At 39.3% G+C, this 15,683-nt stretch overlaps 1 protein-coding gene across 1 annotated transcript; it reads left to right on the plus strand.

The window, feature by feature from the left end:
* The first annotated feature begins 237 nt into the window (after positions 1-237).
* On the plus strand, positions 238-675 carry LOC121149406 (NADH dehydrogenase [ubiquinone] 1 alpha subcomplex subunit 3-like). The gene has a single exon (XM_040970038.1). It carries the CDS (start codon positions 238-240, stop codon positions 634-636), a length of 399 nt encoding a protein of 132 aa, XP_040825972.1. The 3' UTR covers positions 637-675.
* Positions 676-15,683: the final 15,008 nt, after the last annotated feature.

The following is a 15,683-nucleotide window of genomic DNA, read 5'->3' on the forward strand; positions in this document are numbered from 1 at the left end:
AATGCAGCAAATGGTCCCAGAGCTTGATCCACATTTGAATCCTGAATAAAAATTTCACAATATATAAACTCACTAACAAGTCTGAAATTAGTAACTTTTTAAATTCATTATTTTTACATGCAGGCAAGCTGCTGTCGATGAGTCAGGATTATTGAAAAAACACTCTTCATTAGTTTTAGTCGGCATGACTAGTACAAACTAACAGTGTGAATATATTTTCATTGAAATTGCATGGAGATGGGCTTCCCCCGGGCAGGGCGGGCGGAGACGCGGTGCTCCGCTGCCCGGGGGGCGCCGGGAGCCGTGCCCGGCGGGACGCGGGCGCCGGGGGCGATGCGGGGGGGCTGGAGGTCACCGGGGACAGCCCTCAGTGACCCTCGCTGCCCTGCAGGACTCGCCGCCTTCCTCAGGAACGCCTGGGCCAAGGAGCCGGTGCTGGTCGTGTCCTTCGCCATCGCGGGGCTGGCCATCATTCTGCCCCCGCTCAGCCCCTTCACCAAGTACTCCACCATGATCAACCAGGCCACACCCTACAACTACCCAGTGCCCCTCCGTGACAACGGCAACCTGCCCGATGTGCCCAGCCACCCGCAGGACCCCCAGGGCCCCAGCCTGGAGTGGCTCAAGAAGCTGTGAACGCCTGTGTGGAGACCCCAATAAACCTGCGGAGACCTCAAAAAAAAAAAAAAAAAAAAGAAATTGCATGGAGATGAACCTAAATAAAAACAATGTCAAAAATTAAGTTACATGATAGACTAGAGGCTTAAATCCTCACCCTGCACAAGCCAGAATCCCATATGGGCACCAGTTCATATCCCAGCTGCTCCAATTTCTATCTAGCTCCCTAACTGTGGCCTGCAAAAGCAGTGGAAGATGGCCCAAATACTTGGTACCCTGCACCCAAGGAGGAAGCCCAGAGGATGTTCCTAGCTACTGGCATCCTATCAGCTCAGCTCAGGCCATTGTAACAGATAGAAGATCTCTCTCTCTCTCTCTCTCTCTCTCTCTCTCTCTCTCTCTCTCTCCTTCTCTCTGTATATCTGCTTTTCCAATAAAAATAAATTTTAAAAAATTATTACTGCCATAGCAGTGGCTTACAGATTTAAATTATGACATAAAGTAATATAATAACTAAAGTAAGTATCTTCAGTATGTGACTAGTGACTTCTTAAATTCACTTAGTTCATACCATTCAGATGTTTTGGTTTACATGAAACATTATTACTTTTATTAGTTTTATTAAGTTTTAAAAATAAGTTTTGAAGATAACTGATTGAACAAATCCATCATGAAATATCACTAGGATATTTGCCCATATTGACCTAATGAAGAAATGAGTACTTCTGACATTTATGTTAGCTGGAGTGAAAGCAATGAGGTCAAATTCCAAACCTGATATTTAAGAAGCCATTTCTATATAAGACACATCACTAGATTTTAAGACTTCCAAACCCCTTGAAAGACTCACAAGTCTGACTTTTACGAACTGAAATTCTCACAAATGCCCAAAACTGTAAGACTGCCTAGCATCTGAACTTCGAAGAAAACTCCTGGTAGGCCTTTCAGACTTCCATTTATAATATAAAACTGACTTATATAATTTAAATGCATATTTGTGTACATAGCTATTGAGTTCCCAGGATAAATTTTTAATTATTTAAATGTCATGATGATATTTTTTAAGTCATTAATGGACCTAATGGAAAAAAAGAGCATTTTTTTTGTCTCAAGAAAAAAAATGTATCAGTTTTATTAGAAAGTCAGATTCACAGAGAGAAAAGACAAAGAGAAAGATCTTCTATCTGTTGGTTCACTCCCATGCAGGTGCGGGGTCCCAAGCCTTTGGGTATCTTCAACTGCTTTCCCAAGCCACAAGCAAGGAGCTGTATGGGAGGTGGAACAGCCAGGGTACAAACTGGCACCCATATGGTATCCTGGCACATGCAAGGTGAGCACTTTAGCCACTACACCACTGTGCCAGGCCTGGGGGAAAAAAAGCACAAGAAACAGAGCTTAGAACAATGCAGATGCCTGTCAAAAAAAGAGTGAAAAAAGAAACTGTGGTATATCTACTCTGAGGAATATTACTCATCCATTAAACAGAATGAAATGTTACCATTTGCAACCAAATGGTCCCATCTAGGGACCATTATGCTCAGTGAAACAAGTCAATCCAAAAAGGACAAATATTATATGTTCTCTATGATATAAGGCAACTTTCATGCAAAATACATGATCAATAGCCCTTTAAATTCTGGTTTTGCTACATCTCATGGGGTTTGAGATTTTTTTTGAACTTTCATCCAAAAAATAGTTTTTGTTTTTCCTATTAATTCTTCCCTGACTCATAGGTCATATAGTAGCATCATTTGCTTCAATAAGGTTATTTACTCTTCTTTCATTTTTTTCAGTGACAATGTTGGTCATTCAGTAGAATGTTATTTAACTTCATGTTGTGTACATTTACTATTTTTCTTCCGTGTTGACTTTGTTTTATGGCTTTCATTTAATGTGATGCATAGTAACTGTCTAATAGGGACTATCATTTCCAGATGTGAAAATACAATCCAGTATGCATCTCTACTTCCAAATCAAAAATGGACTCTCAATGAAACTGCTGAGTGTATCTTGACAATAGGATGCTGGACACTCTGCCATTGTCTATACCTACAATGTCTACATACACTTAAATAGAATGATGGATTGTGACTGTTTTTGAAGGATTATACTATTGTAATAATATAGGTGAAATCAGTAGCTCAAGGGAATTTGAGAAGGGAGGAGCCTAAGGAACTATATAACGGAATAATAAAATAAAATGAAATGAAACTAAATAAAATGGTTTTATTTTCAAAATAAAGTTCTGAGAATACTGTAAATATTTGTTAAGTATGCCTATAATCTTCCTTAACTTTGGTCCTCTAAATCTATTTCCTAGGATCTTAAATGGGAAAAATAATGCCAAATACTTATAGGATGTGTTTTAAAATTACAACTTTGAAATATGTAACTTTTAGGTAAAAAGCTATTGCAGGAACTGATGTTAGCATCCTATATGGGCACCCATTCATGTCCTAGCTGCTCCACTTCCCATTTGGTTCCCTGCTGGTAGCCTGGGAGACCAGAGGAGGATAGCTAAAAGCCTTGGGTCCTTGCACCATTTGAGAGACATGGAAGAAGGTCCTGACTCCTGGTTTGGGTTCAGCTCAGTTTTGGCCATCATGGTCATTTGGGGAGTGAAAGACTAGATTGAAGATTGTTCTCTGTATCTCCCTCTCCCTGCAAGTCTGCCTCTCCAATTAAAAATAAATAAATCTTTTTAAAAAGAAATTACAAAATATTAACTAAAAGTGATTGCCTACAAAGGATAAATTTTTAATCTCTTGATAGTTTTCTACAGTTTACAATTACTCCTTATTTTTGTATTTGTCAATTTTATAATCAGAAGATATAATTTAGAGGATGTGAGATCCCAAGCAAATAAAAGTGCATATTTGGGGAAGTGTGGTGGCATGCATGCCATCCCCCACATTGGCACCAGTATCCCACATAGGCACTGGTTCATGTCCAGGCTGCTCCACTTCTGATCTAACTCCCGGTTTATGGCCCGAGAAAGCAGCAAAGGATGACACAAGTCCTTTTGTCCTTGCACCTGTATGTGAAACACAGAAGAAGTTCCTGGCTCCTGGCTTCAGCTCTGCTCAGCTCTGGCCATTCCATCCATTTGGAGAGTGAAGCAGTGATAGAAGATCTCTCTGTCTCTCCTTCTCTTTCCTAAAATCTGCCTTTCAAATAAAAGTAAATAAATCTTTTAAAACACACATGCTCAGAGCCAGAAATTCACTTCTCTCCACTCCTTAACGTGCCTTTAAATTATTAGCATTCACACTTTGATATTGTTAGATTTAAATTTTAAAACAAGAAATCTTCATACTAATGTTCAGAGGAATTATAAATCACAGAATGGGCTGGCACATCTTGTGTCATAGAGAAAAGATGCAGGAAAAGAAGTTATATTGAGTACCACACCATGCCAAAATGTGGAATGTTTTTCCACTACACATGTTAAGTCATGACGAGTATGCTCATCATTGTATATTTTAGTTACATAAGCTCTCTTTTATGTTTTAGAAAAGTACAAAGATGCAGTAAAGCTACTATTAATGAGGGAATGCTGTGAATTCAGTGGAGCCTTTATTAGCTTAGCTTAGTACATTATTCTTGAGATCAAAGTTTGTTATTATCTTTTCCTATGATGACATCTATCTGTCCAATAACCTCTTGTTCAATAACTTCCATTTAAAATTTTCTCTGCCTCCAAATCAAAGGAAATACTGAGGAGCATGATGAGCCTCTGAAGATCTAAGCCTCTAAATGTTTGGGACTTCAGATGTGCCACTATACAAAAGCCATGGAGGACTATAAAGCAGGGTGAAATACTAGTGATGACCCTTATATAGATTATAGCCAAAGGAATGTATTTGGTTTGAAATACTCAATGGTCCACTATTGCTCAACTGACCTCCAAAGGGAATATTGCAATATCTCTGAGAAGGACATCAGATACATCTCTAACATACATCTGTTAGCATCTCTATGTGTCGTGTCAAGTAAGAGGAGAAAGAGGTTGACTTAACATACAGACTGAGTCTATCACTATCAGTAATACTATAAAAGTATAATATAAAACATTTACACATAACATATGGTTAGTAAAAGAGTAGAATCTGAGCTAATAAGTTCCTAAGATTTTTATTTATTGTTCCTATTTTCAACATACTGATTCATTTGCTCATAATAAAGTTGAAATCATGGTAATCCTTCTCCATGCAGAAACAGCAGGAAACAAAATTTGCTAAAGAAACACAGTGTAGGGTGTGTGGCCTTATAGTAGGAATACAAATGTAAAGACTATGTCAATAATAAATTTATAATACACCAAAATATACTACTGATAGAATAGTAACGTCTTTTTTAAAATACTACTAATAATAAGATTTCCTGGTGTGCAAGAGAGCTGAGTCTGACGGCAAGCCTAATAGGAGTTCCAGGGGGTTTCCTTTACAAACCTTAGCCATCTCTGGTTTATGTGTGAGCAGGATTTGGGAGCAAGCTGGGCCAGGCAAGGAGGTAGCACCTGCCAACGCACACAAAGACCAGATCTGCAAGGGAACCGGGCCAGGTAGACCACAACGCTTGCCTGTATGTACTAGGGTTGGTCCTGAGGTCAGAGCTGGCAGGGGTTCTTAGGGATTGTCCTGACTAGGCTGCAGTACCCACCAGTATGCATAAGAACAGGAGGAGGGGCAGGTCAGGCCACTGTACCTATCAGCACATATGAGAGTTGGGTCTGGAAACCGGATTGGCAGGGGTTATCAGGAATATTTCAAGACAGACTACTCCACTCAAACCCTGACCTCACACAACATCATATGGTCCAGCCTCAGAGCACAAGGTTGCAAGACTGGAGCACCTCTGTCCACTGATAAACAACCTATCTAGAAGCACTTGAAAGACAAAGCAGCCAGCTTCACCAGTTCAACAGGAGACCTCAAATACCTTATCAAAGATGGAAAAAAAGCAGGATGAACACATCAGGCCAAGTTCTCCACTAACTCGATAAAATAGAAATATTTTATCAAGAGAACTTTACTTAAGTATACTTAGGCAGAAAATTTGTTCATTTAGTCCCATCCATTCATCACATAATTACTGAACATCTATTATATTCATGGTCTTGTTGTAATCGCTAGAGATGCAACAATTAAGAGGTATTTAGACCTCACAGTTTTCACACAGTATCTTTGGCTATAACTTAAAATTATAAGGTTATTAAAATTATTTAAAACAACTCCGAATTTGAACTAATCAACCTTCGAAACCAATCAATAATTTTCAATAACTAATCAATACTTTGAAACATCCTGAAGATAATGGGGCAGACATTTTGATTCATTGCGTTAATCCACCACTTAAAATGCCAGCATCCCATATCTAAGTGTTCAAGCCCTGGCTACTCTGCTTCTTCTGATGCACTGAGAAAGCAGTAGAAAATGGCTCAATTACTCAAGCTTCTCCAAATGACACAGGAAATGGAGACAGAGTTCCTGACCACTGGCTTCGCCTAGTCTACCAGTCCAGAATGTTTTTGGCCTTTTGGTCATTTTGGAGTTGAATCAATGGATAGAAAATTCATTCCTTCTCTCTCTCTCTCTTTCTCTCTCCCCCTCTTTTCTCTCCCCTCCTTCTCTCTTCTCTCTCTCAATAACTCTTTCTGTCTATACAAAAATGATTTATTTCCTATAACTGCATGTTAACGCTATAAACTAATTTTTAAAAAGATCTTATTCTGACATTAATAGATTTTATTTCAGCTAAGTAGTCATAAAAATTTTAAAAGCAAAAATATTATAAGAGATGCTTACAAAAAAAGTCATTTTTGCCACTTAGTAGAAAATACGATCTATATATTAATGCTGTAAGTCATTGGCAACAAAGGTAACTTTTTTCCAAATCAATACCTTCCCTTCCATGCCTCAGAATAAAAAACAATTGCAATAATCAGAGGAATGAAAACAAACATTAATTTGCAAAATGCTACTTATTAGATTCACAGCTGGAAAGCTAATAAAGTTTGAAAGGATATTTTCCACTCTGGTCCAGCTCAAATGATAGTAGTTACATCTTCATTTAACAGAAAATAAGTCTCTAAGACAGAGATTAATCTCTAAATCTCTGTCATTCATCATCAACAGCAAATTCTTACACCACTTCAAAAATTAATAAGATTGTCCTGCAAACGTTGCATAAGTTAAACCTCCAAGAGTAAAGTGTCTTTATAGCTGAATTCATGTGAGGTCCTTTAAATAACTGACTCCAACATTTCATGAAATAAGTAATAGCTCAGCTGGACAGGCTGAAACGTCAACTACCAAGTTTAATTCTGAACAAAATTCTTGCTGAAATGTGAAATATCTTGGGAGGAACTTTTGCATTCAGGGTCTTCTCAGAACTTGATCTTTGGGCTTTGCTCACCTCTGAGAATACTTAGGTATCCTCAGCTTCTGGAGCTTGGACAATGTCTCTTCATGTCCATGGACTACACTCCAGCTAACTCCTATTCCCCTCATTCTATTAAGGAACTATATTATCAGAAAAGAGGCTGTTTCAACTGATTTCCCCTAAAATAGACACTGAGTTTACTGTCTATCGGGTTTTGGCATTTGAGAGCAAATGGAAAAGAAGCAGAGAACATTGTTGTTAATGCTAAGCACCAGCATTATACTGTGGTAAGGCAAGACTGTAACAAAATTAAATGAGGAATGTCAAGAAATTTGTATAGGGCAGAAAATGTTGGACTGAAAGACTGCTTATTATATAAGTTCTCATTACAACAATTGGACACGTTCCACATTAGTAAGTAGAGCTAAAATTTTCCCTCTACTTCTTTGGCACACTAAGATTAGCTGTTTCTTCTCACCTAGTGTAAAGTATTTTATTTACCCACTTAACATTCAAATGTTGGTTCAATATATATTCTGTTCCAGACATTTTTTGGCCCCAAATGTGCACTGGTAAAAGATATGGGACTTGAACTTAAGGAGTCTACACTCCACTATGAAAACCACATGGCATAAAATTAAGAAATAAACACATAAAATAATTTCATACTGTATAAAACCCTATGAAGAAGTAAAAAGGTGTCTAGATAGGTTGAGGAAAAGTGGTAAAACAATTTTTCTCTGAAGAGCTAACTTGGCCTGAGACCTAAAGGGTAAGAACAAGCCATCGAGACAACTGTTAGGGGGAAAAACATTTTAGTGGAGTTACTGGTCTGTGAAATGATTCTACATGAAGTTGGAAAGATAATTAGGCAGTCTGAATTTTCTGTTCAGTGCCAGTGGAAAGTCATGGAAATGGCAGAGGTATGGGGTTGTCACTTTCTCCATTTCCCACATGTAATTTATCAGTCATTTCTATCTTTAAAAATGTATGTTCTAAATCCCATCACGTCTTACCATCTTCACCTGACAAAAATATGATGTTTCAAAAGCAAACATCAAATTATCCCATCACCTTACTTAAAACTCTCAAATAAATTCCCATTGCAAATAGAAAAAGTTTAGTCTTCTTATCCTGATCTGCGAAGTCATGAATGACATAACCCCTGCCCATCCCTATCCAACTTTCCTCCTAGTTGCTTTAATTCCTAAAAGCAAGCAAAGCTGTTTTCTGTCTCAGAACTTTTCCATTGGCTTCTACCTGCTTCTACCCCTTGCTCGGGATGCTCTTCAAAATCATACCTTGGCTGATTCATGCCATTCAATTCTCAAACTAAATGTCATGTCGACAAATAACCCTTATCTAATCACTTAGATAAATTTTATTTCTATCACCCCAAAACTACAATCTCAGTTTCTCTTTGTAATCTTAATTACTGAGAACTCCAAAGAAGAGCTACTATTTTGATTGTATCTATCAATGCACAGTTTAGAAATAAAAAATTTTTTGTTATTTTTTACTTTTAAAATTTATTTTTCAATATTGTTTATACAATTGAGAAGGATGTATGCCCATGTGGAGATGATTGAGTTATGGAGAAAGGTGGGTGGGACAAATGTTTCCATTTTTTTTCTCTCCTGTGTCCACTGGGGCTGAGGGAAGGATGCCACTCCTTGCTGTCAAATTACATTAGCATCAAGGGATGGGAGACGATCATTAGTTGACCCCAATTTGAGGAATAATATTCCAAAGGTGTTACTTGAGTGGTTTTGATAGTTCTGATGTCATTGGCTTCACTGTACAAGGGTTGAGAAAAATCTTTCCAAGGGCTATTGGCTAAACAAGACTACATTAGTACATCCACAGACCAAGAAATATGCTGCTAGCTTGATCAGAAAAAGTGTTCAATCTGTTCTGCTGTCCATCCTCTGAAGAGGCACTCAGCATCCTCTCCTGGCCTAGATGAGCTGGCTATCATAGAGTCACATACACATGTGGTCATGCTGTCCAAAGCACAGGCATCAGCAACTGAAGAGACCCAGTCCTGATACATGCACTCCCAAGTTGGACAATGTATATTGTCCTTTTCTCTGTGGATGGAGTTTAAATCCAGTGGTCTACTTAGGGAATCCCCCAGGAACCCTTACATGGTGTGACCTCATACTTGATTTTGTGTGCACCAACCAGTGAAAGGTCAGGTTCAATCCGTCACCTGCACCAGCCAACACACATACTGATGGCAGCTGCCTGGTCAGTTCTGCTGTCAGCCCCATCTCTCACATGAACAGATGGGTGCTGCAGCCTAGAACAGTCCAACCTGCCACAGGCCTGCTTTTCACACACAACTGTGGCTGCTGTAGCCAAATACACTGAGATTTTTTTTATAAATTTTATTTTTCATAAATGGTTGATCAAGGTGGGAAGGATTGAGATTTAGGGAAAATGGGGTGTACTCATTGCTTTCAAATTAGCTATTTCTTTTTGTTGTTTCTGGGGAAAGGGGAAAACCACTCATGGCTTTCCACATATCCAGTGCTCAGAGATGAGGAGATGCCATCTCGTATCGACCCAAAGTCTCAATGTATACATAGTCTGTCCAAACGGTTTGGATAGTTCTGAAATGTTGCCGATTTTGCTATCCGAGGATAATGTCACCCTCCCAATGTCCATTGGCTCCATTCACCAAGACTTTTTGCTGTCATCGTTTGTTTGGGATAGTTGTCCAGTTAATTCAGTTCTTCTTCTGCTACAGAAGTAAATGAGCTGCCATGTTTTCCTTTTACAACAAGGCCTGTGTCCACTGCTCCACCTTTTTCATTAACTAGAACATGTTCTTGCATGTGAGTCCAAGGACTCAGACCAGGTGTCCCAAGCATCACCGGACCCCCCACCCATGGAGCTCACAAACCCAACATCCACCTAGTAGGCGGGCCCCAGGACCCAGGTCAGGAGACCCAATCCTCACTGAATCCCCCACCCATGGGTTCACAAACCTGGCACCCACCTAATAGGTGGGCCTCCTGACCCAGGCCAGGTGACCCGAACCTCGCTGGATCCCACCACCACTGGGGCTCAGAAATCCGGCACCCACCTCTCAAGCAGGCCCCAGGACCCAGGCTGGGTGGCTCGAGTCTCATCAGATCCCCCGAGGCGGGAGATATTTTTTTAAACAATATATAACCATGCAAATACAAAATAATGTGATTTTAGTGGGAAGAAATCATCCCCCCCAAATCCATTAGATGCATAGAGCACTTTACCACTGTGAGATGGAAAATCTTTCACAATAATCACACTCCAGAAATGTCCACAACTATCTGAATATAGTTCAGAGTGCACACAGAATCTCTGTGGAAGCATGTCAGTTACATTAGTGTACAACACAGCTTCCTTGGAAGGAAAAAGTAGAATCACAAACAGCGAGGAAAAGGAATTAGCCATTGTTTACATAGTCTTTAATGTGACCAAGTGGATTGCACTGGGCTTCCACCCCAAGACAAGTTCTGTGTCTTTCTCAAAAATGTAGTTGGATCTCTTGTTGAAATCTGAAGTTTGGGCCTGGCGCGACAGCATAGTAGTTAAAGTCCTCGCCTTCCATGCACCAGCATCCCATATGGACACCGGTTCTAATCCCAGCAGCTCCACTTCCCATCCAGCTCCCTGCTTGTGGCCTGGGAAAGCAGTCGAGAACTGCCCAAAGCCTTGGGACCCTGCACCCGCATGGGAGACCTGGAAGAGCTCCTGGCTCCTGGCTTCGGATTGGCTCAGCTCAAGCCATTGCGCTCACTTGGGGAGTGAACCATCGGACGGAAGATCTTCCTCTCTGTCTCTCCTCTTCTCTGAATATCTGCCTTTGCAACAAAAATAAATAAACCTTTAAAAAGATGAAATCTGAAGTTGGATGGATGAAATGTGCATGTGAACAGTTCAGATGACTTGTTGTTTCTCAGTATCTCTCTCAAGCCCACAATGATGCACTGATCTTTGAAAGAAAAAAACATTTAATTTATTTCAAATTCAGTTGTTTATGTTAAGCAGGCAACAGCAAATAAAAACAAAGATATCAGAAAAAACTTAGATATGATGTCTAAAGAAGGAATAGTTCAGCAGACTGATGAATAAAATCTTACAGCTTTCCTGCTACAGTAACTAGAACCCAGATTCTAAACTTAATTTGTGGTATTTAAAAATGCAATAAAAGATGTATTGCTTTGAAAAAATTATAATTTGATAAGAGAAAGAAGTCCTGATTTTCTATCATGGAGTAGAAAAACTACAGATTTACAGAGAGAAGGAGAGACAGAAAGAATGATCTTACATTGGCTGATTCACTACCCAGTGGTCACAATGGCTGAAGCTGAGCCAATCTGAATCCAGGAGCCAGAAGCCTCTTCTGGGCCTCCCACGTGGATGTAGGGTCCCAAGACTTTGGGCCATCCTCGATTGCTTTCCCAGGCCACAAGCAGGAAGCTGGATGAGAAGTGGAGCAGCCAGGGTACAAACTGGCTCCCATACGGGATTCCAGCATATACAAGGCGAAGATTTTAGCCACTAGGCTAACTGTGCTGGGTCCTAATGGTTCATTGTTTTATGGATTCTGAAACTGTACCAGTAAATGTCTATGTTATACTAAAATCTAGTGGTCTGTATTGTTCTTTGAATTTGATACTCTAACAACACGCATTGATGATTCGAAAAATGCTGTTTTACTCAGATATTCAAATCTAAGTGTTGAAAAATTTCATTGTGTGTTATTTTTTATTGAGGGGAATATATTCCATGGATGTCTAAAACTGTTAATAGGATTCAACCCATATATACTAAAAAGCTTCAAAAAGTTTCTAGAAAAATAGAATTGAAAAATTTACTTTGGCACAAAACATTTTGAAACCCATGTGTACAAAGCAGTACGAAATGTTATGAAAAATACTTTGTACAAACCTCAAAAGTTTTTGCAATAACATAAACTTACATTTTAAGTTCATCTCTTCATTCATCTAGGAATGAAAATTTTTGAAAATACTCAGATGAAGATCTTGAAAAACAGAAAGACCTTGGTGCCTGGCATGGTGGCCTAGCAGCTAAAATCCTCACCTTGCACACACTGGGATCTCATATGGGCACTGGTTCTAATCCCAGCAGCCCTGCTTCCATCCAGCTCCCCACTTGTGGCCTTGGAAAGCAGTCGAGGATTGCCCAAAGTCTTGGGACCCCGCACCCACATGGAAAACCCAAAAGAAGCTCCCAGTTCTTGGCTTCCATCTGGCCCAGCCTTAGCCATTGCAACTGTTTGGTAGTGAACCTGCAGATAGGAGATATTTCTCTCTCTCTCTCTCTCTCTCTCTCTCTCTCTCTCTCTCTCTCTCCACCTGTGCCTTTCAAATAATTAAAATAAGCATTAAAAAATTAAAGTGGTCAGGGGTTGGGGAGATACATGAGAGAAATACATGGAAGGTTGTTTCAAACATTATGCCAGCCATAACTCTTAAAAAGTATTTTGGTCAAGTCTTTCACAAAATTAAAATTCAAGTGAAGGATTAACCTGAGAGATTGTCTTTTCCTGTGCAGATACGCTGGAAGTTCAGAGTACTCATCCACTTGAAAGCACAGAGGGAGATTTGCTCACAGACTAAAATTACATTTTACTTTACCCATATAGAAGTGAACTCAATAAATCATTAAGTCACATTCTCTAGGAAAACTCAAAAGCCATTTGCACTGAGAACCTGGGCTATTTTAGTATTAAATTGTTTACTCATAGAGCTACTAGAAATAAGACCCTTACTATGGCCCTGAGCAAACTCATCAACAGGAGAGTGGTCTCCCAAGTTGAAGATGTTTTATATAGAGAATATTCTGTTAGTGCCACCTTGTGGTATCATTGAAAAAATCCTGAGGTTTATGTCAGAAATCTAAGCAGTAAAACTGGGCTCCTCTGGGGAGCACCCAATACATCCCCACGTGTTTCAACCAGGGACAAAGAGAGCTGCTTTCTAGAAAATATTGAGGCATGGTAGTCTGGAAATAGCACCAAGTATGATTTTCATCCTGTTTAAGTGTTAGAATCTGTTTCTCCACAAGTTTCTTGTGACTTCTTTTCGTGCTGTGTGGCTTATATTCCTTAGTTTTGTCTCCCTCTCAAACTTACCCAGTGTCCCCTTCCAGATACAAATTAAGAAGTCAAAAGTTCCTCCTTGGACAGGAGGAGGCTTGTACCCCAACCCTGGAGACTCCCGGATCCTCACCAAGGAATATCAGTATGGGCACCAAGGGCTATATCCCAACTGCCAAGGAGACGACAGGGAATTGGAATGCCCTTGTAGGACGAGAACTCTGAGGTCATCCACTCCCTATCAGATCTCCCACATGGGATGGAAGATGCCCAGATCCTTCCTCACAGGATCTAATGTCGTCAGAACAACAGCCAGGAGCCCTGAGCGGTCCTCAGAAACAGAACAGTAAACTTCCTTCAGGACTCAGGTGGAGAGCTTTCTCTGGTTCTTACTTAGTTCCAACTTTGGATCCCTACCCTCTCTTGCAATGACCATCACGGTCGCTCCGGAGCCTCCCTCCCCACCCAAAACAAATTAGATCAGACAGACAGAGACCAATAAGGAAAACTTTAGAACCAGGCAGGAAACGGTCAGCTTGGACTCACGTATACCTTACTAGGTAGGACACAAAGATTAATTACTCCTCAATAAAGTATTGAAGATTTCTCTGCACACCACCCCAAAAAAACTCTTCTGCACCTCAATTGTTAACATATGCCTTGTTAGAGTTATAAGATGGTTTGGACTATCCTAAAATTAACCAAGTTCAGTAAAAATTGATTCAATACTAAAAACTGGTAAAATATAAAAATGAAAATAGGCCCAAGAGAGCTGAATAATACCCTATAACCATTCTAAGGTGTATAGCAGCCGATTGTATATAAACTAAAATTCAAAAGTCAATGAAGTATGAAGTAGTCACAGGATGTGGTTAAGAACTTGCATTTTCTAACATATGGGTCACTCAATACTATGTCAATTAACTCCATAATGTTGTAAATTGTTGTTCCTCCTCTGTTGTCATCCTGAAAATTTCACAGATGAAGAAGGCACACTGAGCAAATTTAGTAGATCTCAGGCATGCCCCTTCACTGTTCTCCAAGAATACAGGGAATTGTGAACAATTGGCATGAATTTTTATTGCTGGAAGGCAGCCTATCATTCTAACAGTGAGGAAACAAACCCAAAGAAGTTTCTACATTCCAGTTCAACATATCTAATTAATGATAACTTGAACACTAGAAGCTAAGCTTTTAAAATTACCAATCTGGTATCATTTCCATGTAGTACCCTGATCCTTAATTTCCCTCTGGAACATTTTTAGAATGGAAAGCAGATTGGCCTAGTAGAGTGAGACCAAAGTTCAAAGAAAATTACTGTGACTTTTGGCCCAGGTCCCAAACTGAAGTTTGCAGAATGGGATAACACTTAATATGTAATCAACAAAGCTTAACTCCTAATGAAGTTTTCATGATGAACCAAGACCTCACACTGTTTTGCAGCCCTGCAGTTACTGGACCATTTGCTGCCAAGTCATATTTGCTATTCTTTTATTACTTTTGTGGAATGCTTAGTTCCCAAGCATGTTCCAACATGTATCACCTCCTGTCCTGATCCCAACACATCCTAAATCAGTATATTAGTTATTTTGTTGTCAGGAACTTATTATTATAAGATTAGATATGTTTTTCATAATCACATCTCTTGCTTCAGGGAGAAAATTCTTTAAACACAACTATTGTCTAGAATCTTGCAGTTGGTGTAATTACAAATTGTCTTGGAGAAAGCCTCAGAAGAACAAAATTCTGCTAATATCTTCATATTGTAAAGACACAGCTGGGGGAAAAAATCTAATAAATTTGTTAATGATATTTGTCTTCTGGTATTTATTTATCTTCATTCTTTTCTGAAATAAGAGTTCTCTAAAGGAAAATGATACTCTTACATATTTTAAACTAACCTCTCATAACTACAGAAAGCTTTCTCCTATAAAAGAATAAAGCTGATCTATGATTATACTTTTATTTAAAAAATAAATTGCTTTAACACTTTGCTGAACTTACGCTTTTGATCTTATTTTTTTCTTAATTAATTTCTATTCACCCTTCTTCCTGTATAGGGTCATAACTGTTCTTGGGGAACAGTTAATGCCAACACTGCTAATGTTATCATTTTTTGCCTCAGGAAAACCTCATTCAAACTTCTCCTGTTCTTTATTTTCTGTGTTTAGTTACACAGTCAGAAGAACTGACATAGCTGAAAATACTGAGTCCTATACTCCAATCACTTAAACCATCTGGAAAATAAATGCTTTCTTCTGCTCTTTGTAGTTGTGAGTACACGGCCTTTCACACCAAAGTGAAAGGTGAAGATTTACAACTCACAGTTCTGACAGCCATGAAGCTAATGAGGACAAGCATCCATGCTGATGTAAGCTACTCCACAAGAAATTTTCCTGTGGTAAAGAGCCAAGAATCTTTATTAAATCTTAGATGTTATGGCTAGAATTTAATAGCTTCACCCCAAGCCATTTTTATTTCTTTGCCCAAACACAATCTGATAGCCTGCCCTGTGCAGCACAGAGAAATTGCTGATTAGCCAAGTGGGACTTAGGGTTCCCAATCTGGG

Source organism: Ochotona curzoniae, unplaced genomic scaffold (genome assembly GCF_017591425.1).
Source record: "Ochotona curzoniae isolate NIBS_2020 unplaced genomic scaffold, NIBS_Ocur_1.0 scaffold_4701, whole genome shotgun sequence".
Classification (NCBI taxonomy): domain Eukaryota; kingdom Metazoa; phylum Chordata; class Mammalia; order Lagomorpha; family Ochotonidae; genus Ochotona; species Ochotona curzoniae.